Source organism: Cygnus olor, chromosome 17 (genome assembly GCF_009769625.2).
Source record: "Cygnus olor isolate bCygOlo1 chromosome 17, bCygOlo1.pri.v2, whole genome shotgun sequence".
In the NCBI taxonomy this organism is placed as follows: domain Eukaryota; kingdom Metazoa; phylum Chordata; class Aves; order Anseriformes; family Anatidae; genus Cygnus; species Cygnus olor.
Genome location: NC_049185.1, coordinates 8675036 through 8701404, shown reverse-complemented (window position 1 = coordinate 8701404; position 26369 = coordinate 8675036). Strand labels below are relative to the sequence as shown.

Here is a 26369-nt window from a genome sequence, read left to right as displayed (position 1 = left end):
ACCCTGCTCTCTCTCTTTGCTCTCAGTACGCCTAACAAATTAAATCACTTGAAGTCAGACAACTAAGCAGGGATTTAGGTGGTTGACTCAGCACTTCTGTTTCAAAGCGTGAGACATCTATCTGAATTTTGGCTGTGTTGTTCCAGACCTATCTTTGACTAATCACTGTCCCTTTGACATTATGGTAAGAAGAGCATGCACGCAGCCTAGCAGGTTTCACTGCATGTCCATGGTAGGATTTGAGGCCATTCTACATCTATACACATCGGTAGAGTCAACTGATACAGATAGATGTGCTTATGCTTCCCCATGCATATACAGAAGGGCCACTGGACAATACTGACTTTATCTGTGCTTATTACTCAGGTTCATGTCATCACAACCCTCATTCTGAATATGGAAGAACATAAATGGAATTGAATCCAATGACATTTGACTGTTAAATAACCCAGAGAAACACAGAGCAAGCCCTAGCTTAGCCATGTGCTTCCAGGGGAAAAATAACCTGCTCCTTACAAGAGAGGCTTCTCCGCTGCGCCGAGGAAATAGGGTACGTTAGTGAGGGCTAGAAAGTCCTGCTGATACGTCACTGCTGAGAACAGAGGTCAGGATTTTAAACACTCTGAGCTGTCCACAACATATTTTCCATGGTGGCACAGCCCTTGAAAAAATTTAGCAGATGGGGAGCAAAAATGGGGCTGCAGCAGGGACATGCAGAGACCTTTACTACTTTCCTTGTCCCCTACCTTCTTTTGACATTTCCTTAACTTGAGAAATTTTTTTCAAGCTTGGTATGTGCCTATATGGCACAGGATGAAAATAATCCCATCACAAGCATTATGGGTTCCCTTGTAACAAAAATAATCCTGCAAAAGTCTTTTGGCATTAAGGTAGATTTCATAAGTACTTCTATAAAATTTACCCTGGAATTTATATAGTTAATAACAGTACCAACTAGACCACTGTTTTACATTTATTTTCATGTATTTTAACATACCAACAAGATATCGACCCCTTTTCTCTGAGTAAATGAAACAAAATCTCAGGTCACTCCAATACTACAATTATTAGCAGAACATTTGTACATACTCATCCATCAAGCATAACAAATCCCGAGTATTCTGCTCCACATTGAACTCAAACACATTTCATTCCTGCTACTTGGCCCCTGCATCTTCTCAGAGCACTCAGCTGCACAGTACTCAGCTGCTTCAAGGCAAAAAGTCACTTTTAAGAATTACAAAAATATGCTAAGATCATCAGCACAACTTTAAAATCAGCACATTGGATTTAGATGAAATCCAATGTAAGATGAAAAATACTGTTCAAGGTCACATTGAATAAACTCACGAGGTGTTTGGAGGCTTTGCATTGTTTTATAAAACAAAATTGCAACAGCTCTATATTACATGTCTCTTGAAACTAAACATAGCTTGAAATATCAACTCACAGTATGTTTTTGAACTGTTTTCCCCAGGGTTGTCTGCATTCTGCAGAGAGACAGGGCAAGCATTCAAACTGTGGGAGGTGCAATATCAGAGAAGAAAAAGCTGAGACATTTATTACACCATGTTAGGATCAAACTATAATTTTGTAATTATTGTGTGAACTGTAATCGCAAGCAAGCTATTTACTGTCATTGCTCCGATTTGGCACACAAACACAACATGCACAAAATCTGCTGTTGTCCCCTGCACTGACTGAGCGATTCCTATCTCGAAGAAAAGGCTCTGAGCTCCGAGCATTATCTGCACTGGCAGCAGGTAGGAAGGCAGAGCACGATGCGAGTGCATGGGAAAAGCATCCTTAGAGCATCCTGACTCCCCATCCGGGCTTTCAATTTTACTGCAGTGGAAGGACACGGAGGTGATTCCAATTTAGGAGCCTTCTTGGTCACGCTGCCTGACTGTGCACCTGTTTAGTTCAACATTATTATTACTATTTTTTTTAATTTGCTGTGTGGGGACGAAAATACCTCCTGAAAAGCAATTATACTGCTGCGTGTTTACTGAAGATATGCTAGAGGACGGGAGAAAATGCTTATTCTACCAGAAGATGATACTGGACAAAGATGGTTCAAAAATAAACAAAGAGTTCAAAGACAAGATGAACCAAAAGATGATATTTCTGATCAAATTTCTTCTAAAAGAAGACTAAGCCTGGTATATTACAAGTTCCATATTTGTATAGCAAAATCATGTTTACTTTCATAAATCATGTCTATGCAACCCAGATGATTTTTTTTTCTGGTTTTCTCACAGACTGGCCATGGACTTCATGCATTGTCTTGGGCATTAATTCCACCCTGCTTCTCAACTTAAAAATGAAAAGTCCTTCCTTTTTAAAAACGGAATATAGAGGGAATAACATAAATATAAATGACAAGCAGACTGAGAAGGGCTGCATACAAAGTCAGACAAAGAGTGATTTTCCCATAGCTATTTCCTAAAGCTTATCTCAAAGATCTGGTGGTTTAGCTGTCTCCAGTACAGAATTAGAGCAGAGTATCTAAACCACGCAGAAAGTCAAACTCAGCTTTGCCTTATGGCTACAATGCACACTTATCACCTGTTAAGTAAGCATTCAGGCATTGTACTACACAGTGAATAAGAAGAGGTTGACTGTTCTGGCCTCTGGCATGCAAATATGTGCCACAAGTAGGGAGTGAAAACTGCCTCTCAACATGAGAGAGCTCCCGAGAGAGCCTGGATTTGACTGTGTGCACATCTGTAGGTGTCAGAGACAAAAAAATAAAGATGCTGCTCATGAGAAAGACAGCAGAAATTTCTAATAGAATATGGCAACCGAATGACAGCTGAATCTTCTCTGGTACAAATGGATAAAACTCTTCATATAATAAGACCTTCTGCCTTCCCCAAACTTTCACTCATTTTTGAAAGGAATTTTAATCGGAAGGGTTTTCTTGTAACTCGTAAGTATCTAGACTCAATTCCAGCACCGAGGTCTAACTAGAACCATCTCAAGAGCGTTAAACACCACAGGGAAGGCCGTTCTCCCAGTACCTCAGACAGTTACTCATGCAGCATGGCCTGACAAGATTACCAAAACGAGCATGTCAAATGGCTTCTCTGAATGAATCATCAAAGCTTCCAGGTAAAACTGTGGAAGAGTATAACCTGAAGTGAAACAGCACTGCATTGCAAACGCTCTCATCCTTCCCAGAGCTGCTGAGCTAGATTCAAGCTTTGCAACCTTTGATTTTCTATTTCCTGGTAGAGCATTCTCATTTCTTATCCACCTGACTGCAGCAGCTAACAACAGGCCAGGTCAAACCTCGCTGAGGATCACTTGAAAAATTTCACACCGATTTTAAGGGACTTTGAACCAACTCTGATGTGCAGCTCAAATATTTGCATGATAACCGCAGACTACCTTTTTCCCAGGATTATTTCATGGTAGATTTTTATGATACATTGACACAAATGTGACATATAAGCAGTATCTTATTTTTCTCTTTGCCACCTCTTTAATCTAGGTTTTCTTTTGTATAACAAGCGTCTGAGAAAACAAATGCTGAGTCAATACTTCTGAGATTAGATTAATATGTAACACAGCTAATGAAATTTGTGGTTAAGCGGAAGTTTTGTTTTGCTGGATTTTGTTTTTGGCAGCTTGAACTGCCTAAAATCCTAATTCAATTGCAATCTACTCACAGAGCACAGCTGTTTTGCTTGGCTAAACTTTTCTCTCCACTTAATACGATATTTTTTTATTTAACTTTCAGTTGTGTCTAGGAGCCCCAGTGGGTTTTTTAAAACTGAAGATTATTATTAGAAATTAATTAAGTATTCTTTTCAATTCTGTCTCCTGAGAGTAACTAGGCATTGCTGCTGATCTCCTCGGCATTAAGACATTACTGATTGTCATTCACAGGATGACAGAGAGGTTGTCTCATCTGGAAGATGCATAACTCCACAAACATAGAAGATTTGAAAGGCATTTTATAAAAAACACAACAAATCAGTACAAATCTTAAACATACAATTCCATTGTCAAACATAACCCTGGCATGTGAATTCTATAACACTAGAATAAAAATATACACACATTCCAAAGACAAAAAAATCTAATTGCAATTACAGGACCCTGATGAATTACACTTTATGTTTCATACAGTAGACTCCAACTAAGCAAATCTAAGAACATGAAGTGCAACTAAAGAAAAGGCAGATTTGCTAGGGATTGTTCTTATTTGTTTAAGTGTCTACAAAGTACCTGTTATCATTGCCCCACCTTCCATGGCACCTGACTACAAGAAGCAGACTAAGGCTGCCAGCTCTGATGGTGGGCGCAGCTGTCTTACCTGGCCTTCTCCAAGTGAACAAAACCCAACGAACATCAATATCCCCAAGTAATTTTTGATCTGTGGCCTTGAATGTGTGTATTAATGCATTACTCACAGAATTAGCTATGCATTTGATGCAGTACTTCATGCTTGAGATGACAGTTGGTCTTTTTAATTTTCACTAAACTGGAGTCACCGTCCCTGGGGGTCTTTAAGAAAAGGTTGGATGTGCAAGTACCATGGTTTAGTGGGTAATATTGGTGGTTGGGGGACAGTTGGATCAGGTGATCTTGGAGGTCTTTTCCAACCCCAATGGTTCTATGACTAAATGTTGTCAGGCTAACCAGGAAGGGATGTGGAGAAAATAATTGTCATCAAGGGTCCAGAGAACAACATTCAATCACTTGCTGTAATAATAATGTGGAATTCAACTTACTTTTTTGGTCTGTAGTCAGGGATGGATCTGTCCAGAGATATCCTGTCACTGAGTTGGGCGTTGTAGCCATATTCTTCATATTTAGTCTCTGATTCATGGCTATCATCTCTCAGGGTAGCAGCCATTCCTCCTTGGCCCAAGCCTCCTGGACCTTCAACTAATCCCATGGGCTTTGCGAGACCTAAATGGAAGAAAAAAATTGAATGGTAACATAAAGGAAATGGATCTAACCTCTTCTCTGACCTCAGAAGGTTTTAGAAAACAAGATCTGAACTCCCATAAAACCCAGATCTGAAACCCTCATGACTCTGCGGAAATTATCCTCAGCTTTTCAAACCAAAGCCCATATCAATACATCTTGCATTATCACTGCATAATTACAAATGAACAAACTATAAAGAAGTAATTATCAGCTTTCACAATTTCCCTTTTTTCCTGCATAATTCCGTGGAAACAGGAATCTTGTTTCCAAACATTTCAAAACGCCTAATTATCCTTGATTTCATCTCACTGTATCTGCATTTGAAACACACAAAATCAGAACACACTCATATTAAGAGGTCTTAGGGAACTGTTACCAAACTTACCACTTCTCATATTGGCCTGTTCTGTGGATTAGGCACCCTCCCTGCTGAGTGTGTTCAAATGACAGTTACCACCACTGAATGTTACACAAACAAGATCACTTATGAAGTCCAGCAGAAGTTCACATACTCAGGAGAGATGGAAAAGGAATATGGGGAGAAATTGGAATTGCTCCAAATTTTCTCTGTCCTTCAGATCTATGCCAAGTGGAAAATGCATACTGTGTAAGATACTCAGCTCTATAAAGTTTATGGGATCAGAAAGTTTGGACACACTTGACATAAAACAATTAACCTAGCAATGCTCAGTGCTAAGACATTAGCCAGTCAACAATTATCTGATAGGTTTTATTCACTAGTATATTACTGCTCAACTCAAAAATACATTTAAAACAAAATGAAACAGACGTTTAAAATGTCCATATGATCACATTGCCAAGAACATCTTCCATGGCAACAGGCATTTAATTTGGTGCTGAATTCTGAAAAATAAGTTCCTCAAATACCCTATGTTTAATGTCGACGCTTTTCTTTCCAAAAGGCTGACTATCAACAAATCATTATAAGCTAAAAAGTTATTCATAATAGTCTTCGGGATACCATACTGAAATGTGTAAATATCCTCCAAATCATCTGCAATGCAGAGCAAAACAATTAGAGTTTGACCTGCTCACCATTTTCCAAATTAAGAATTTTTCAAAATGAATACATTAATATTTCAAATAAATAATTAAACGGGAGAGAAGGGCAGAGAAAAGAAAAACTGTCAACATTTGCTAGCAACAGACAAACAAGACGGCACAAAGCTGAGAATGGCTCCTCCAAGTCACAATAAGGTCTGTGACAATTTAGCCCCTCATGCAGGAATTTATCTTGCATCTCATCGCTAACACTGTCCTCACTTGTTAAAACTCCATCATCTCTGTTTAACCACAGAAGGACAGAAGAGAGGAACAGTGGCTCATTAGTGGTTTGAGAGAGTAAAGTTAGCGTTTTCTACTATAGATGCTTATGAGGAAATCTCATGCTAGGGTTAAATGCAACACTACAAAGAGTCTGCCTGAACATAAAAGGACCGAGTACCTGCGGTACTTAGGAATTTTGGTACTGAATTTCAGGCATCCCTACTAACATACAGACATGATACTGCGGCGATCCCAAGTCAGGACATCTTCCTTGTGTCTTTGATGCCTTCTTCATATTTCACATCACCATATACTGAAATGCTCAACTGTCTCAGAGCGAATCATGAGTCTTAGCAGGACAAGGAGAGAAGAAGGAAAACAAGGGAGCCCTACAGAAAAATAGCCTTGCCATGGCCACGCTTTTGAAAAATTCAGACAGCTGTAAGCATTCAAGCCTAGTGAATTGTTGAAAAGATGGGAAAACATGGAGCTCATGCAGCCACGGTCTCATTACAGGGGTGTGTGGGAGGTGAGCTCCAGGTGTCACTAGCAAGTGAGATCAAGCAGAGAATGATGAGCAGAAACCCCACAGGCTACCCAGGCATGACAGGAAAGTGGAAAGATGAAGCTTTATAACAGAATCTTGTTACAAGGTTTAGTTTTGCTGGGACACACAGAGAGAAAAGACCAAAGCACCAAGCCACTGGGATTGAGATGCTGATGTTTAATCACCAATGAACTTCTTCAAAGCTGTAAGTGAAACAAAATGCCAGTAAAAATGAAAGGTACACTCAAGGCAAGGAAATGTCATATCAGTAGACAGCTCTACTCTTCAGTCAGTCCCAGTACCAAACTGGGATCTCGGACCACCTTTGATAACTCATCCCCCAGTGTTTGGTTATGCAAAACAGAGCCCTCCCACTGTTTAGTGACTACTCTTCCTCCCAGGCAACGTAGGCTGCCTTCCCCTCCCAGACACATTTTCCTCCAGTAATGCATGGAACTAACCCAAAAGACAAGCAGGAAACTGCTTGTATACTGTCACAAAATGAACAAGAAGAATGCAAGATATCATTTCAGAGGGACTGAGTGGAGTCCCAGCACAGCAACTATTCTAACTCATCCTTTTGGTAAAAAAATAAATAAAATAAAATAAAATAAAATAAAATAAAATAAAATAAAATAAATCACACAGAATTAACAACGCAAACCACTAAAACTCAGACAATTTGGATCTAATGCAAAAGCTCCAAAAAAAGTAAGCTAAAAGTTTCCAAAGTTTATGATGATTATTTCAGATATCTATATAATTTTCATTCATTGCACTACGCTACTCTTGAAATGATGGAATTGTCTCGAGGTATTTGCAGAAGCATTTGGAAAGTCTTTGCATACTTGGCTCAGCCACGCTCCTCCTCTGTGCAAAAGCAGTGGGGGGTAAGAGTATTGGGATCTTAGACTGACCTTAGCCCACTTGAAAGCCTGATTTCTCCTTTCTCAGGAAAAACAGACTTGAGCCAGACCTCTGACCATGAGCGCTAGCTCATGAGTCACAGTTTGCTGCTGAATACACTGGCAGCAGTTCACTCGGAGACAAATCCAAATCACAGCACTGCGTTGAATCACTGCTTACTAGGAGCCACAACTGAGCATGCTGAATCTGGCCAGGACTTATGATACTGGTTGTAATCCTCTGGTGCAGTCCTGACTGGTTCTGTTTTAATTATTACAAATATTATGATACCTTCAGTTTGCCATTTATGCATAAACACACCAAGAGCTCCTACTCTGAATGACTAATGTTAGCTCAAGATGATATCTTGAAAAACAGTATTTTCCCCCTGAAAATTGAACAGATTTATTTCATGCATTCCAAACTATTCTTTTTTATTGCTCACATTTCTCTGTAGAAATGTACCTTATGAATCTTTCTTCCACTAAAAATGGTTCGAAAATTTCTGAGAACCTCCCATTGTTGCTTTCAGAAATCATCATAAAATAACTAGGGTAACGTTAGTGATCAACCTGTAGCTGGTATTATATTTCTGCATTCTGCAGGGACAGAGAGAAACTAGCACAAGGCAAGCTTACAATTTGGAATTGATATAATCTTGTCTCCAACTGGGTTGTGAAAAGGAGGAAGCTGTAAGCAAAAAATGGGTATCATGATATTTCGAGTATTTAGGGGCTGTGACTCCTCTAATGAAACAATTTCCTGCCTGAAGAGCAAAGAAACAGATAGCCATGGTTTGTGTTGAAACATGACTAACACTTCAAGAGCTGTGTTGCAGTTACCGATTTCAAATAACAAAACTCCTTTGACCTTATGAAATGAAGCACTTTAAGACATTAAATATTTCTGAAAGTATTTCAGGGAGCTTCATTTTGAGGGAAATTATAATGTTTCTCTCTTTTGCTCCACTTTAGGATGAGAGGCCATTTGGCACTTTGACTAGCTTTAGTGTTTAACATTACTTCCTTTAGAAGAGAAGTGTCTAAGGTTGCCATCCCCGGCCTGACAACTAGTCCTTACTCAAGTAATTACAGAAATGACATGTCTGAGACTCCAGATCTCTCCTCTCCCAAAAGGAAGAACATAGCAACCTCATCTTCCTGCAGAACACGGTCTTAGATTTACAGCACTAATGGAAAATAGAGATGCTGCATGCCTGTTTTACTCGTCTTACACATGGCATTTAAAGAGGGCTCAGTTGCCAAGAAAAGTCAGCAGTTCCTCCCCCACCCACAAAGAGCAAACAGGCCTTATTAAAACGGAGTCAAATTAGGCACTTCAGAAGCTAAAGAATCCAGAAAGCTAGATACAAGCCTATGTCCTTGAAAGACTGCAACGTGGAAATTTATTTGCTGATCGTTTAGAATCATCTGGGCTGGGTTCTGATGTTACATCAAAGCAAATTGAAGATGAGTTCATTAAAGTTAACTGACCTGCTTTGATGAAAGGGACTCCAAGATGTGGCATGCTTGTTTGACTTCAAGCAATGATTTAATTCCAGTAGTTGAAAACTTCATTCTTTATACTACCCGTTCCTGCAGTTTACAGAACAAAATGCTTGCATCTTTAAGGCACAAGGAAGAGGGGAATGAAACTTTCAACACACAGGGGGCATCAAGCAGCTCGCTTGCAAATTCTCCTATGAGAGAAATAGCTAGATAGCCTTCCAAACCATGCATAATGACAATTACTTCGTATACTTCACTCCTAAATCTGATATTCTAGCTCCTCATGCTGCTAATCTGATTTCTTCTAGGAAAACGTCATCATCTGACTTGCTCTCAGAACACATTGCTGTGAGTTTTTTCCCCATTCTATTACCCAAATTTTAGCCTAACTGACCTGCAATTATTACAGCAAAGCGCTAGCATTGATATGGCAGCAACTACACAAATTATATTGCGTTGCTCCATTCTGCAAGAAAAACACTACATTATCTCCAGAAGTTCTCAGGAGCAATGAATACAGTATAATTTATAAATGTGTGTGTGTTAAATGCAGCAATTACAGGCAATGTTATTCAATGCTTGGATGGTTAGCTAGACACAATGTGACTCTCACATACAATAACATCTGCATAGCATTTTTGTTCTCAAAAGGTTGCCTGTTGCTTCAGCAAGTGTCTCCTCGATAGAGTGCTTTACCCTCTGGCTACCTAAGTCAAGATCATAACTCCCTAACCCCCATACCCACAGTCACCTGCATTGGTCAGCCTTTTATGAAGGTAAAATAAATAAATAGAAAGGGGTATCAGCTCAGCAGCATGTTCTCAAAGAAAGGTCATAAGAGATGGGATCAGGAGAAAGGTGATGGGAGGCAGTGTCCACGGGTTCGGTTGAGGCAGAGGCTGCTGGTGGATAAGACCCCTTTCAGCACATCTGCTGGACCTCACTCCTCGAGCGCCCCATGGTCTGGGGCTGCTGAGCAGAACCATCTCCTCGGAGACCTTCCAGGGGGCAGAACATGGGAATGAAACCCAGGAGGGTGTGGAGGAGCAGAACACTCTACAACAACGCTCCCACAGGGTGCATAGGTCAGTTGCCGAAGACAGGGAGTCAGTAAAAAGAAAGTCATTTGTGCCTTGGGTCCTGTTTTTTTTTTTCTGCTCGGTGAAAACCCAGGCAGCCTTCAGGGACTGCCCGTGGGAGAATTGATTCCCGAGGGTCTCACCTACTGGAACAACAGGGAAAAGGATACGTTTCTGGAAATACTGCTGCTGGGCAGAGAGACAATTGCTATTGATTTCATATGCTGGGTGTTCAGGTCCTACAACGATAGGGAGCACAAAACCTAAAAAAGACAGATGCGGAAGTGACTCTGGTTCAATTCCCAGCATATATCTGGGTTTTCACCCAAGCAGATCAGACAGGAAATCTTCTCCATTTTCTTCTTCTTTAAAAGCTTGCTGCAGGCTTCCAGATCCTCCTCTTATATTTGACTTGTCTCCCTGTGGCTGTAACTAGCACCCATTTCTCCCGTGTGAATTTCTCCCATTTCTTCCAGCCTGCGAAGCTGCTGAGGACAGGGTACATCCACGGTGCTGCCGGCGTTACAGGGCAGCTCTTGTCAGGGCGAAGGATTGACAGCAATCCCGCTGCCAGCTGACTCAGCTCTGAAACCGTGATGGGCAGAGAGGGGAGAGAGGGAACAACACTAGCAGTGCCCAATGAACTGCTATTTTTAAAGCTGTCTTTTCGTTAAATTTTTAGACTGAGAAGATCTACAGCCAGTACACTGGTATCACTCATACCCAGTTCAATGCTGCAGATGACAATGAGGTCAGAAATAATTAGTGTCTGTCATTCATTTCAAATTTATTGTTCTCACTGCAGAGATTTCTGTATATGACAGAAATTGCTGGGAGAATGGAGAGCAGAATGAACCAGTCTTAGTTTCTTAACTAGATTAATTACTCTGCAGGATGCATAATTTTCTAGGAAGAAAAGAGACCTTCTATTTTTCACCATAAATCCTGTCACAATGGGAAAATTACTGAAGAGATTTACGTGAGAAACTATGGCAAAAGCAGGATCAAAATACATTTGTGACTATTTAAGTCTTTTTTTTAAATATGTATATATATTTTTGCAACACAATTACAGGCAGCTGTAAATCAGGTTCAGCCAAGGTTCTCAGACATAATTAACCTTTTGCCAATTCAAAATAAAGATAAGCAACTGAGAATAATTACATGCCCACATTCACAATAGCACAGAGCTGTTCAGAGCCTTTTCCTGGCCCTCCTGCCACTTCTGGCAGGGTCACCTTCCCCTTCAGCACCTGCGGCTCTTTACCTACTCTTCATTTTGACCAGCTACACTCTAGAATAGCTCCGGAAAACGATGCTGTTCCTAGCACCTTAAAAGGAGGGAATAAACCATTTCCTTCTAAAAAAAAAAATCTGGCACAGTCACCCAGCAGTTTTACCTGCAACTCCTGAAACACTTCTCTTTTAAGCAGGAAACATAAAACTCATCAATATAACAGTTGTATCCTTCCTTTTCCAACTCCCATTTCTCACTTGAAAACATGCCTGCATACCATGGACGCCGATAAAAATCTTTAGATGCTTGTTTAACCAAGAACAATAAAAAAAAAATAAAATAAACCAGGGGCAATAGTAACTCTACATAGATTGACAAAGCTGACTTTTAGCATTGCCAGTTTTATCTTTTGAGTGAAAATAAAAAGGTTCATAGAGTCGAGACCAGGTTCAGCTCATTAGTTGTCTTGATGTTTATAGCTCCATTTTAGTGAGCCCTAAAAATAACTATGAGGAAAATGGTTTCCAAAATACCATGTTTAAATCAGAGAAAGGCTCAGTCATGCACAAGCTTGGATTGACTCACGTGCCCTTTCGCTGGGCTACTAAATACAAAGCAGCCCCCACTGTATGGACAGTACTTGGAGCTCTTTTTTAACCGTCACTGAAATGTCACAGTGCTTCCTGAACACCACTGAGGCTGGACTCCCAACGCCCCTTGAGGTTGGAAGAAGTCATCCTCCCTATCCTTGGGCAGAAATGAGGTTAAGGATCTCCTCAGGATTGCAAAAGATATGGTGGCAGAACCAGAAACCAAGAACAGTGACTGCCTGCTGTGGTTAGCAGGGAAATTTAAAAATTCAGTTTTTTTCACAGGCCAACTCCAGCAAAAACCGAAGCATCTTCCACACAGTGATTTCCTGTGAGGTTCGCAGATGCTAATGGTATGGGCTCTCTTAATGGCATCACATATAGGATGGTATTTTTCTCTTCTCCATCCTGCAACAGCACCCTAACTCTGCCAAAATGCTGAACAAGTTTTATAGCCTGTGCTTTCTTTTCTCTCCTCTCCCACACTGTACACTTCATTTTTGCCAGAGGGATCCATGCCAAAATTTGCCAAGAACAGCTATCTGCTTCTTTCATTGGCTCCAACCAGTACTGCGCAAACCCTGGTAAATGAAGAAATGATCATAGCTAAAGAGTGGCTCTCTGAAATTATCATTTTGGAGAATATCCAAAAATTGTTTTGTCCCACAGACATAAAGATGTTGGTAAATGCATTTGCAGCTCAGCGCATCAAAATTAAACCTGGAAAAGTAAACCATTGTGCAGCTGCAAGCACAAGGATCTGCAGTATCCAGAAGGAAGTCATCTTTGAAACTATTTCACCATTAAAACTATTTCAGTCAACTTTGTAAAGAGTAGTATGCATCATGAGGAGTCAGTAGTGTCTGGCTCATGACTCAATCTAAATGTTAAACAGAGTCTGGCCCTTACTTCTGCGTCTCCCAACTTTCCATATCCCAAATCAGTTTCTTCTGACACCACCTCTCAACAAGCCTACCTAATATCTAAGATTTGCTGCCCAGGGAACTGATCTGAATTTTGTCCATACCAAAGGTGCTTACTTTCTGAGCTACAATGAATGACGTAGGTGAACGCGATTTAGTTTTACATACAGAAACATCCAACAAATCACACTCTGCAGGGACACCGGCTCCAACTCTTTACAAAGAGGAGAGTAAAGAACAAAACTCCATCCAATTTAAATGACTCCAGCACTTCCATTTATCTGAAATCCAAAACACAGTCTCATTTTTTATAGACGTAATCAAGTTTGCTGCTTCCTTGCTTGAAAGATTTATATCACCTAGTATCTAGTATCAGCACCAAGTATCTCTGAAGATGCAGCATGGAGAAGACAAACAGTATCCCGTGGCTGATGGTTTGAAAAGGAATAAGTACAATAACTTCTTGCAAAGCTGAAGCTCTTACTGTACAACTTTTTCGCCCTAGGAACTAGGAGGTGGCAGTGTTTTTGTACCTTGACCTCTTGTTTCCAGACTGTTCTTTCTGTTCAAATGGAAGCCTAAAATATTGTTTCTCAACCTTTGTCCACAGGTGACTGACAATCCTCCAAGACATTTTTCTTTGAGAAGACCACTGAATAGAGGCAGAGGGATGAAGTGACTTGGCAGCCTTTTACAAGCCTCATTTTTTGTTCACTGGCTCAGCAGAAACAGTAGCACTGCATAGGCTACTCCCCTCTCTGGACACAGAATTCATTAGTGCTTTTTAATTGGAAGAAATACTGTGTTTTTATGTACAGATATCTAATATCAAAAGTAATTGCTTTTATAGAATACTCATTTGGAGCTGGTTTCCCCTTGAGAGGAGAAAATGTATTCTAATTACAGCAGATAATTCAGGAGGAGATAAACAGATTGATGACTGGAAAGACCAAGAAATAGGAGCTACGCAGACATTGGAGATGAAGATAAAAGCCCATTTGTGAGGTAGGATGTCGATCTCAAACTGATAGATAGTAAGGGAGATGCCAGAGTTTTGTTAGAGCCTTGATATAAGTAAAATCAATTTCTAAAGAGCAGGAATCCTTAAACAGGGGAGAGATATGATACATTTCTAAACTTAAATTTTGAGTAAAAAAAAAAAAAACAAAAAACAAAAAACAAAAAACATGACCCTATCCCGTATGCAAAATTCTAAGTTAAATATCAGTGATTATGATTTTTTTTATATTTTAATTTTAATGATCAAAAAGCTCATTCACAGAGAAAGATCAGTTTGCTTTCTTTAAATAAATAACAGATACCAAGATTATTCTAGAAGTTTTAAAATCCCAGCTGACTTGTGGCTTGTGCTGGTGAAATACATAAAATGGATTTTTTCTTCAGGGCTTTGGAGGAAAGCCAGAAAACTCCTCCTCTGGTGATGGCATAAATCTGGAGTTACGAAAACGGGGGCTGAAACATTGGGGTAGCTGCCCGGCAGCTCATTGATATTAAAAGGAAACAAAATCTGAGTGTCATCGGTTTGGTATCTGGCCTCTGGCAGCAGTCAATACCTGAGGCTTCAGAGGAAGTGAAACACAAATCATAAAGCACTTGGCCAATTAAACTCTGCACAGTCCCTGGAAGCAGAGTTCTCTTCTGAACCCCATAGGCATGTAACTAAAGCCCTGAAGCATAATATTAGATTACCCTCATTATCTAAACTCAGACAGGTAGAAATGGGGATTAAAACTACCCAGCTCCCTTTAAAAGCCCAGCCACTAATACTGGATTCAATGGCCTCCTGCAGCAATGAATTCTCTGGCACTGTCACGGTCAGAGTGTCACTGACTCACATGAAATGGATCATCTCTATCAATATATTAAATTTTCTTTAATTTTTTCAGGGAAACAGAGGTGAGAACTCTTGGAGAAACTGATCATTAACACAAAAACAGAACCATTCTGGAGAAAGGGAAAGGGTTTTCTCCTGAAAGCCCCAAGGAACATGAGCTAAAACTTTGGGACAGTTTAATTAGCTTTAGGAACAAGACCGCTCCTAGCCAACCTAAAGGGCTTTCATCTCACAAATGAGCAAAGGACCTTTTAAAAAACAAGCAGTTTGCTTGTGTGACTCAGAGGTAGGGAGTGGAAGTGGCAGGTGATGGCAGGAGGGAATTCTGACACGAGGACTAGGGACAGAGCCCACAGCTGGCACTGGATGCAGTGACATTTTCTTGCACCTACAGAGCTGACCACACATCCCTAAACATTAAAAACACCCTTTTGATTTCTGCCATTATTTTGGGTGAGAAATCCCTGACTGACCCATTTTTGGGCCAGCTTGACTATAGCAGTAAATCCCACAGGTCTGGGATACATAAGGAAGAAATTATCTTTAAACACAAGGAATCTCAAAAAACATATCAAACTTCAGGTCCTATGTAGGCTTATCTTACTCTAGGCTCTGTTGTGCTGATATTAAAGGCTAATCTAATCAAAAGCTGCATCACATCTGATATTGCCAAACCTGCTAAATTAATTCCTTTCAACACAGGTTTCATCCAGGCACCCGCTGTGTCTCGGAGGGATTGTGTCCAAGACTAAGCAAGACACTTCTCTCCCTGCTCAAGGGTGTTTGGTGAGCTGCCGACAAGGGCCAGACAAGCCCATCTCCTGCAGCATCATTTTGCAATCATTGTCCACATTATTTGCAGACATTCATATGCCTCCCCAATCGTTTACCTAAACAGCCTGCTATTAAATTAAACTAACATAATCGCACAGACAGCTTTCCCAATAACAAAGTTGCATACAACATTTGCCATTTGCGTGACTGAAAAGCTCCCTGTTGTTTGACCCATTTTACACGGTGGAGAATGACAGCATTAAATCCAGCCATGGTCGCTACTGGAACTCAAAAATCACATTATGCTTCAAAGTAGGATCTCAATTTTCCACAACTGTGAAATTAGTCACCAAGTCCACCTATGGCAATGCAACGACATTATAGAGACAACGCAACGCCTACAGACCTGCTGGCTGTATGTACTGCTCTCCCGGGGGGCTGGAATTAGATGAGCTTTAAGGTCCCTTCCAACCCAAACCATTCTACAATTCTATGTTTCTGTGATCATCTGGTGTTTTTTAGGACAATGAGGGAATCAAACGACCTGAAAAGCTCCCCAGTGTTGTCAGAGCAGCACTGGTTCCCAATCTGCTGCCTCCCACCCTGCTTATCAGGCAGTCCTCCTTGGGAATAGATGACAGGAGAGATCAGCTGCCACTGAGGACACAAGGTTGTAAATACTTCCATCAGATCTCTTCAGAGAAACTTGCCCACTCTTGAAAATCAGGTAATTTGAATACTGGTTTTGACAGGAGCCAGAGAGAGCGTTAATTCCTCCATTTTCCTTTGACTGCGATATCGTTGTGCAGGCTCTTTAGAGGTGGCATACTTTTCCTTTGCATCATTACACAGCAATATTGACAGCTGGCTTCAAAACACAGTCATTTTCCTGACAGCCTACCTATTTTACATCTGTAGATATGTGTATTTTTCTTGAATTATGTTTGCCTCTTTTTCAGGCATATCTTTGTGGCCGTTTATGGAGTTTAGCTCAGAAACCTGGTTTGAAATAGAACCTACAGCTTTGCTTTTCCTCCTCTTCCTTCACTTTTATTTTTGTATCTCATGTCAACATACACTACAGCTGTGCCTTGCTTGTCAATGCCAGGCTGCAGTGCCTCCTTCCATCAACCTCTTAATACACATTTGATTTAATTTTCTACCAGCAGGAGAGGTCAGTCCAAAAAAAAAAAAAAAACACAGGACACGTCTAAAAGAGCAAAAACACAGCCCAGAACCCAGCAACTAAACCAAACTGCTTACAAATCAACAATTTATGGCTACCATGGATGAAGACAATTACTATGCAGAGGGTCCTCAATGGTGAGAAAAATTGGCAACAAAATTTATAGCAGATCTATTACAGGATGTGCCAAAACTGAGGGTCTGATTCTGTCCTATTCACAGAGGAGTGGGAGTAGAAGGAGGCCACAATGCTGAGCGTCATACTTGGTTTTGAAGTGCCTTGGTATTGCACATAATTAATTAGGAATACAGTGGAGAAAAATACAAAGAATTAGGTACTGTACTGTCTGGAGAAAGTAAATCAAAGTAGGAGATAGTTTTGCAAACAAAAAGGAAAAATTTGAATAAATAGCATTTGTCAATAAAGTTGAGAAAATAAAGATGCGATGTTTTAGCAAAATATTGGCACAGTGTTTTATTTAAAAGCAGTAATAAAAACATTGAATAGTTTGATTTCTGCCCTTTCTGGTTTATTGTTGATATAAAGATAAATTGACTCAGACTTCCAGGAGTGGGAATGCTACGATCCACTCTTACAGGCACTTTAAAAAACAGCATTGCTGTAATACCCAATTCATTATTAACAAGATTGGCTTCATTGCATGTTGGGATTTTATGAATTGACTGTGACCTACAGCTTGCTTAGGCCCTGACAAACTTACTCCAAGACAAAGTGGGCTTTGCTTGGCAAACGGAGTGCATTTCGCAAGTGCAGGCTACTTTGATCCACCTACAGGGCATGTTTAAAGCCATCGCAGGCATATAGACTTCAGACCATATACAAATTCATGGCTGAGTTCTGGAAACTGTGGTCAGACTTCTCCAATCTACCTCCCTAATTCCACTGACTGCAACAGTGCTTATCTGGTTTAACAAAGGCAATGTAAAAAGAAATTCAAGTTTTCAGTGCCTCAATTTTTCTTCAAGCTTTCCTTTCCACAGAAATTCCATAAAAGAATGAATTTGCCTGTCCCCTGATGTGTCTCAGGTTTGTACTTACAGTTGCATATGAGATGCTAAATTACACAGTAAAGAAAGAAGTGAAGACAGGGATATAAGGTGCCTTTATACCAGAGAAGATCCTTCAGTGAAGAGACAGGTACGAACCAGAGCAATGCATCTGAATTGCAGAAAATGGAGGTCTGAGCCTACAGTTTGGACACATTGCTGCTCAGGAACACAAAGCAGATGCATCAAATAGTTGTGCTTAAACTTCAGGGCAAAGCCACACTTCCTATAAGCAGGAAGATATTTCCAGCACCCAGTGAAAGCCCACGCTGAGCCCCCTGGGCCATGGAAGGTATCTGAGGAGGTGAGCAGCAGGGCACGCTTCACTCTGCCTAGCAGAAAGCAGCACAGCATTGTTTTCCCTGCTCCTTGCATATTTTAATCCTTCAGTCACTACTGAAGGGTGATGAGACAGGCTGGTGGGACCCACGTCTACCATTTCAGGAAACTAAAAATAAAAGAGGTTCTCCTGCAATGCTGGTTTAGTCTCAGGGAAATTTCATGCTGCTATAGTTATTTACCTAAATAAGCAGGAAAACAGGAAAAAATGTTTACATTAACATATCTCCAATTAACAGAGCAAGCAGCGTTTGGTTCCTTTAAAATCTTAGGACTTGATTTTTATCTTTGCGTTTAAATGAGAAAAAATCCCATTTGTCACTGATACAATTTTTAGCCTGATTTGCTAAGGAAAACCGGTTTGTGGGATAATGCTGTCTGCATTTGTCTACCAATCCTCCCTCTCTCATAGCCTCCCCGCACCTCTGCTCGTTAGAATTTGAGGACTAGGTTTAATTTCAGCCAAAGCTTGGCAGACAGTCAGAGGTCTCCAAAAATCACATTTCTGCAAGTGTCACCAAAGTCGACATCTGGGAAGAAAGCAGAATTTAAATGTCCCTATGGAGAGAAGAGGTTCAGTGAAAGCTCAAATACAAGAGACCTACCAGAGCTGTAAGAGACCCCCCAAGAATTCACATCCGGGTCCAACCCCCCCAAAAGTCAGCTTTCTTGTTTTTGCTGCTCAAGGAACTAAGTGCTTATTCTGAGGGCTAATTGCAGTAATTACAGGATGTCTAGGTCTGTTGGACATCTGGCTGTTATTTATCCCACTGACGAACACCACCGCTAGGTAAGACACTGCACAGATTAGTGTGGACTCAGACCCCCCCAGCTAGGTAGATATGGGGATGGGAAGAAAAAGAGCAGAGAGGTGAGCTGGCACCACAGCTACAGAGCAAAGCAAAGGCACAGCAGAAAAGGAAGCCCAGGTCTCCCTAGCATGAGTCTTGTATTTCAGCAGCTCTAAATACTATCTCAAAGGTTAGCACTGGAGCTGCTCCTTCAGCCCCCAGTTCCTGTCTCCACGAGCTCACACATGCTTCTCGTCAGGTCTTAGAGGCGATGATGAGAACCAGGTTATGAGATAAACGAGCATGCTTTTTGGCCACAGACTGGGGACTCGATGAATTAACGAGGTACGACTGTAACCCCATTTAAAACCACTTTCCCTGTAAAGATACCATGGTAAGGAAAATTCACATGGAAATGCTCGATTCACTAAATTAGCACTTTTCCCCTAGGAAGGGAGAGAGACAGAAGTGAAGCACCATAATGACAGGACACACAGCACTCCATACAACTCTGCTTCCTTCCTCTGGCATTTATTAAGAAAGTAATCTGACTATTTATAGTAGGAGTGCTTCTCGTGTCCCCCACCTCTCCCCAGCTTTGAAAAGAATATAAAGCAAGGTATGTTCCCAAATCCACATGGCCTCGGCAGCAGCGTATCAAACAAAACATTTTATCAAACAGGGTATTTGTCAGTTCAGTATATGGCAATACTTTTGAAAATAATCAATTTCTACTTCCACAACCATATGCTCAGATGCTTGTGTCTGGCACAGAACAGCTGTAGGCATGCAATATTACCAATAAAGTAGGCATGCAATACTACCAAAACAGATTAGAGGCATCTTCTTTCAGTTCAGCGACAAAAAATGAACTGCTCTGGACTTTACCGAAGCAACCTGTTGTATGCTGTGCTGCAAGAAAGCTCCACCTCTCCTTAGGGCAACAGCAGTCCCAGCAGGACTCACGCACAGACACGATTCCAGTTCACCAATCCCACATTTACTTCATTGACTGCAAGCAATTTTAATACGCATTTCACAAAGTATTTCACCAGTTTCGTTCTTCCACAACCTCCAATGTGTCTCTAAGACAACAACATTCATTCTCTAGCTTCTTGTCAGCATAATTAAATGCTGAGAGTTGCCTAAACACCAAGTGCTGTAACATATGCAGAAATGCCCTCTGCACTGATCAGCACCTTCTCTGAGGCTGCATTGCTCAGCCTGTGCTGGCATGCCAGCCTGTACCACCCTAGCTTCAAAGTTACCCCACGTCTTTGTTCGCTCATGAACATTTCTCTCCAATTTCTGTATATCTTCTCTTTGCTCTTCATACTGCGCAAGGAAGGCTTTAAACATCTCACTTTGCGAATTTTAATGCATGACAGAAAGAGGGAGACAAAGGATCCAGTTATTCGGCAGGTCGGGTTCAGAATGAATCACGGGAGAAAATCTTGATTCCCTGAACCCATCCAAGAGGACTCTCTGGAGCCTGACTTGGGGTTTTGTAGGCCTGTGTCAACTCTTTCAGAAAACAAAAGGTTTTACATATAGCCCCACTGGATACGAAGCATTATAAAAGCCCCTTCCGTTCCAGAATTAATTTTCTGTTGAATGAAAACGTATTGAGCCAGATGGATCTATTTCAAGAGGAGGATCGCACTGGCATAGGTTTAAAATCAAAGATGATTGATTTTGTATATTCAAAAATGGAGTAGCTGAGAGCAAAGACCATTTAAAAGTGGGAGAAAAGATAAGTCACCAGGAAGAAATACAGAAGCAGGCTTCAGTGGAGCATTCGGCTGTCCGCACACCTGTGACTGCGCTGGAAGTCAAAAGCCTAAATCCACCAACCTGGATTGAGGGGATTCTCCCTATGACACAAATTACATAACAAAACCACCAAACAAACGTGGTTTCCAAACCCAAGGTTAACACAGGAAAACTCCTAAACCACTCAGCCACCCATTTTTTCTACGCCCAAATCACTCACTGCTTGTGTGAATTTTGTTTCAGCAGCCAGGCAGCTTGGTATGAGGTTGCTTAATAACTTGAACGTGACCAGCTCACTCTTACCTTACATTCCACTCCCATCTGTTACATGGAGCCACCTGCAATCTATCATCATGTTTTAGGATTAGCAGCTCTGTGCAGCAGTCTGTGTTTCCTATTAGAGGTGTGAACAGCACTAGCCCCTGCTCCGCACCTCTAGTGCAGTGCTTGTAATACAAACAACAGGGGAACGCACCGAGCTCGTCGGCTAGCTGACACCAGCACAACGGGTATCAAAATCATTTTGATCTGCAGGGTGTGGTTGTGGTAGTCACCAATGGGACTGAGCTTCTTTGCAGATGCAAAATGATGCAGCTATCAGTAATCTCCTTTTACACGTGGCGGGATGGCTGGAAATCTGCCTGACAAGGAATCTGTAAAGCAACTGCAAGTTTTAATCCCAAGGAAGACTAACCTTTAGGTTATACAGCGCTATTTCAATGGGCGATTTTTTTAGTCACTGCCTTCAGTTCAGTATGCACAGGAAAGAATGCCACAAGTCTTTTCTACAACACAAAGCTTGCTTGAAATGAGTTAATATAACAAAAATACATTTTTATTTACAAAATCTTCACAACCTAGAGGCATCTGAGAGCTGTGGAAAAAAAATAAATTCAAATTCTAAAAGGGCAGTGAAGCCCCACTGCCAAATAAAATACAAAACCAGCATAAAGAGTCCAAATGAAAACCAACCAATTAACCCTGTCACCCCACCAAAAATGCCACAGAGATGAAATGAGATGCAAACCTCCAGTATTGCAGGAGAGGGCTTTTCAGCTGCCATGGTGGATACCTTCCAAAGAAAATGAGCTCCTGTGCAACAAAACCCCTTTTGCTTTGGGGATAGTATCACGGTACCCTGGCTAGGATGCTGCTCTGGGCTGTGGGAAACAGGAATTAGAGACTCTGTGACCTTACACAAGTTCCTGATGCAGCCCAAAGTGCTCTAACGCACTGAGGATAACTCCTAAATGCCATCCTCTGGGGTCCGAGCTGTGTGCTTGCAGTAAGGACCTGCTCTCCACGCAGAGAGAGCACTATTTTGCAGCAGGTATTCAACCCAAGAGAGACACTGGCACTACAGCACTTGCTCTACACTTGTGCATTTGCTTTAACATTTAACCCAGGAGGTTAAGATTGAAGCAAATTCATTAAAGAATCCCAGAGGCTCAACATGTTCCTACATATTTTGGGCATCTTTCATTGACTGAGCTTGGCTTTTTAGATGTGATTTCCAAATGATGCTGTGAAATAGGTAACTTTCTCCTGCCACGCTCTGGCACCAAATACCTCTGCCTGACGGAACATTTTTAAAGTAGCGATGCTTAGATAGAGAAGCTGTGTCAAAAACCTATCCTTTTCCTTGGTTTAGTTTTCTTAATAATTGCCGATTCTCCCAGGATGACATGCAAATTACAGTTCAAGTATTAAAAGTATAAATCAGACTGGTGGCAAATGAAAGGGCTTCTAGAAAATGGCTGCAGAGGAGGTGGCGCAAGGCTTAAAATACTCAGAAATCTACGGTCTCACCATTCCTAAAGACATTCCGCTTCTTTACTCAGACATCTCTTCAGCCCCCAAGAAAACTGTGTCCACACCGCTGACGATGACAAAGCAGAATCAGGTCTATTCTCTCCTCAGCTGTCCACCCCGCAGCTGCCCCTGGACTCTCCTCCAAGGCCAGAAATGAAGGACGTGCTTGAAGAACACCGTGTATTCACCTGCTGCCGTTTGTCAGATCCCCAGAACGGGGCCTGTTCTGCCGCAGTGTTTCACTGAGGAGGGCTCCATGCATGGAGGACACAAACCCATTCATGGTCTCGGGCTCATCCTTGCCTTGACAGCAGATCCCTCAGAACAAGTCGGCCAAGTGAAATAGGGGGAGAGGCAGAGAGCCATGTCTGCTTTGCCATACAGCTTTGGAAAGTCAAATTGAGGGAGAAGAAAGCAGAACTCAGTTCCCAAATACCACCTCCCTGGACATCTACAGCCTTGCAGATACACAAACAGCTCACTGCATCTAGATCTACATCAGATCACAGGTTCTAAGACAGGATTTCAATGAACCAGCTGGTGAGGCTCTCTTTGGGGGAAGAAAAAAAGAAAGAAAAAAAAAAAGAAGGAAAAAAAGGACCATTTTACCATAAATAGCAATCTCATCCTCAATTATCTCTGCTTTAGAGGGCCTGCTGCTGATGCAACTGAAGGGCTTTTTTCTACTGCTTCAGAGTTCAAAAAGCAAGGCCAGGGAAGAAGTAGAGATTATCCATGTGTTCATCACACACTTGTATGCTATCAGTGCAGATAGTGTCAGCAATGAAAGATACAACAGAAATTATAGATAAGCCAACACTGAAAAGATGAAATCTACAAAGATATTGAAGATATCTTCATGGGGCAAAACTCCATAGTCTTTAGTGTACTGGAGAATTTACAAGTAAGTACTCAGAGGCCTAGCAGATTAGATTGAGAAAGAGATTACGTAGCTATCCCTAGTTCATCCCTAACTGCACTACTCTGCATTTAAACTCAAAGTAACCTGAGGACTTGAGACCAACATGTGTCACAATGCTCTCTGATGACTCTTTTCTGTTCTATAAATCAAACAAACCTTGGCTCAGGAGACAGCCTTGCTCCAGGCAACACTCTTTTTATGGCCTACGGGACTTGCTGAGTAACCAGAAAGTGTTGGTGGAGCTACAGCACATCCCCAAAACTGCCTGGGAAACCTGAACATTTCAGGACACCAGAAAGCATCAAAATTATAGGGCAGAAATACGACCTTTAATCTGCTTGTGTCTGCCATCCTGTCCTTGAAATGGGCTTTGCCCATTACCTATGTGACTTTCAGATATTCACAGCCATTTCCGTGGCACTACAGGTTTTAGGAAAAACAGACAGAAGTCATCTACGCATCAAATTAGGCCCTTGCTGCATTAGCTCTGTGCTCTCAGGAGAAGATGACTTGTGGTCAGTGGGAGGATCTCTGTCTGGTTTTCATTCTCAGAAGCTGAAATTCTCTTATTTCAGAGGACAGTTTTGATCAATAGGACTACAGCAAGGTTGGAAGCTGCTCTGCTGTCATTGTCTTCCTTCCTTCCTGTTATCCAGAACATCACAGGCTCTCTTTTCTTTGTTTCTTTTTTTCCTTTTGGTTTGTTAGTTTAAAATAAGTAATGGAAATTAGTAGCAAGTGAAACCCCACAAATAACAACAATAAAAAAAAGTATGCCAAGAATACTGAGAAAGAAGGAGAGACTGAGTACCCATTAGTAAGGTTAGAGAGGGGCATTAATAAAAGGAAGATTTGTTAAACATGACTCATTTCTTTTCCTTCCTTTCATAAATCTTATTATTTCCTTGGAGAACAGCCATACACTCAGTGCCTGGAACTGCATTTTTAAATGATGCTCTTGGTTTAGCTGCTACCAGCCTTTACTTATTTTAAGAAAACAAATAACAAACAAAAACAATTCCACCTCCCATTATCAAAGCTAAAGACAGTTTTTCTAATTCTCTAAATTTGTCTGTTGGTTAAGCGTGTGCCACAAGCACACTGCAGCACTGCACTGGGTGACAGCCCCATATTTACTTTTCCAACTCCAGAAATTGAAATAAACTGAACTGGAATATCTTCCACAAGGCAACACAACCACCACATCAGCCAAAGATTTTCCTTCCACCCCTGTAAACATTGCTTTTATCCTATATAGCAGAAATGATTCAAGTTCTACACAAAAAATGAATCAATGATAAAATTACTACGTGATTTTTCTGACAAAATAAGCTTTCTTCCCAAATAAAATAGCAAAAAGCAGAAACGTTACATAACAAATAGTTGCCAGTACACAAAACAGAGTACAGGGAGAGACTTACAATCACTCATGTGCTGCTGGACTGGAGATACATTTTTTTATATTTGTCTACATTTTGAAGAGTTGAATGCAATTTTGCCCATTTAATGAAAGAAATTTACATCTTCTTTCTACCACACCTTTAGACATTTTCTTCCTTTATGTGCTTAAACAGACAAATACTGTTTTTAACGTTACATTTTATTTTCATAGGGGCTATCCAAACTGCAAATCATGATATTTTCTTACCTTATTTTGGGCAAGAAATTCTTGGCCTTCCTGAAATCACTGAGGAGGAGTTCCCTCAGCTACATAAATCAAGACTAATACAGCTAAAGCCAATGTGAAATTGAAATCAGTGTTTTGGGCTTGACCATCACTTTTCAATACAGAAGGTTAGGCCTGTAGCAATGCTCGGTTACCTCGCCCTGAGTAATTGATCCAGAACAAGCGAGAACACTTGTTCTGTGCTGTGTGGTAAACAGATAAACTACAGCCTAACTTAAAATAATAATAAAAAGAGCCGTGATAGAAATTCTTTATTCCTGTCTTTGTTGGGCCCAATGTTGCATAGAAAAGAAAGAGAAAAGAAAAAGAAAAAAGACAAAAAGAAAAAAAGAAAAAGAAAAAAAGAACAAAAAAGAAAAAAGAAAAACCAGAAAAAAAAAAAAAACAAGGAAAAAAGGAAAAAAAAAAGAACAAGAAAAAAAAGAAAAAAGAAAAAAGAAAAAAGAAAAAAGAAAAAAGAAAAAAAGAAAAAAGAAAAAAGAAAAAGAAAAGAAAAAAAAAAGAAAAAAGAGACCATATGAAGAAGTCTCTCACCAATGTAAGGAGAGTATGTGGCTGAGAATCCCCATAAATAAGTTGCTGCTTTGTAGGAATAACTATGTGCTAATTTTGTCAGATGCACATTAGCATTGGATCATAATCAAATTAAATACTTATAACATGAGAACCTGTGTGTGGGTAAGAAAAGGTGCCCTTTCATTAATGCAAGGCTGGCAGTCGCACTTAATCTTCCCCCATGCACACACAGCTTTGCCTCTTTTCTGCAAAGGAATTGCTCTTCAACTGAAAGTTGCCAGCTGTAAAAGCTTCTTTTTGACAAATCTGATGTGGACATTCACATAATTCATTTGCAGCCTCTTCTCAACCCTTATTTTCAATATGGAAATTTGGAAACATTTTCAACCAGACTCCAGCCTATGAAGAATAAACTGTCTTTTTAAAAATACTACTGTACCTTTTAAGTATGCAGATTGCCAGGCTGAATTTTAAATGCAATCACTTTGCTTTCAGTACACTCTAAAAATCAGGAGTCATAGTCTGCATGAATCAGTCCTCTGCACCTAGGACCTGCTATTTCCATCATTTTAAGCCTGTATGCTGCAATTATGTGAATTGTCCACTTTTTTTTTTCTCAGCCCCCT

At 40.7% G+C, this 26369-nt stretch overlaps 1 protein-coding gene across 4 annotated transcripts in view; it reads right to left on the bottom strand.

Moving 5' to 3' along the window:
* Positions 1 to 26369, bottom strand: part of GALNT9 (polypeptide N-acetylgalactosaminyltransferase 9) — a 233761-nt gene that overhangs the window by 111299 nt on the left and 96093 nt on the right. For 3 of the 4 annotated variants that reach the window (XM_040577107.1, XM_040577108.1, XM_040577106.1), the window contains one exon: positions 4743 to 4923. In XM_040577107.1, coding sequence (XP_040433041.1) covers positions 4743 to 4923 — 181 coding nt within the window. Of the gene's footprint in view, positions 1 to 4742; positions 4924 to 6466; positions 6597 to 26369 lie in introns of those variants that run through there. The other variant, XM_040577109.1, reaches the window with a different exon arrangement.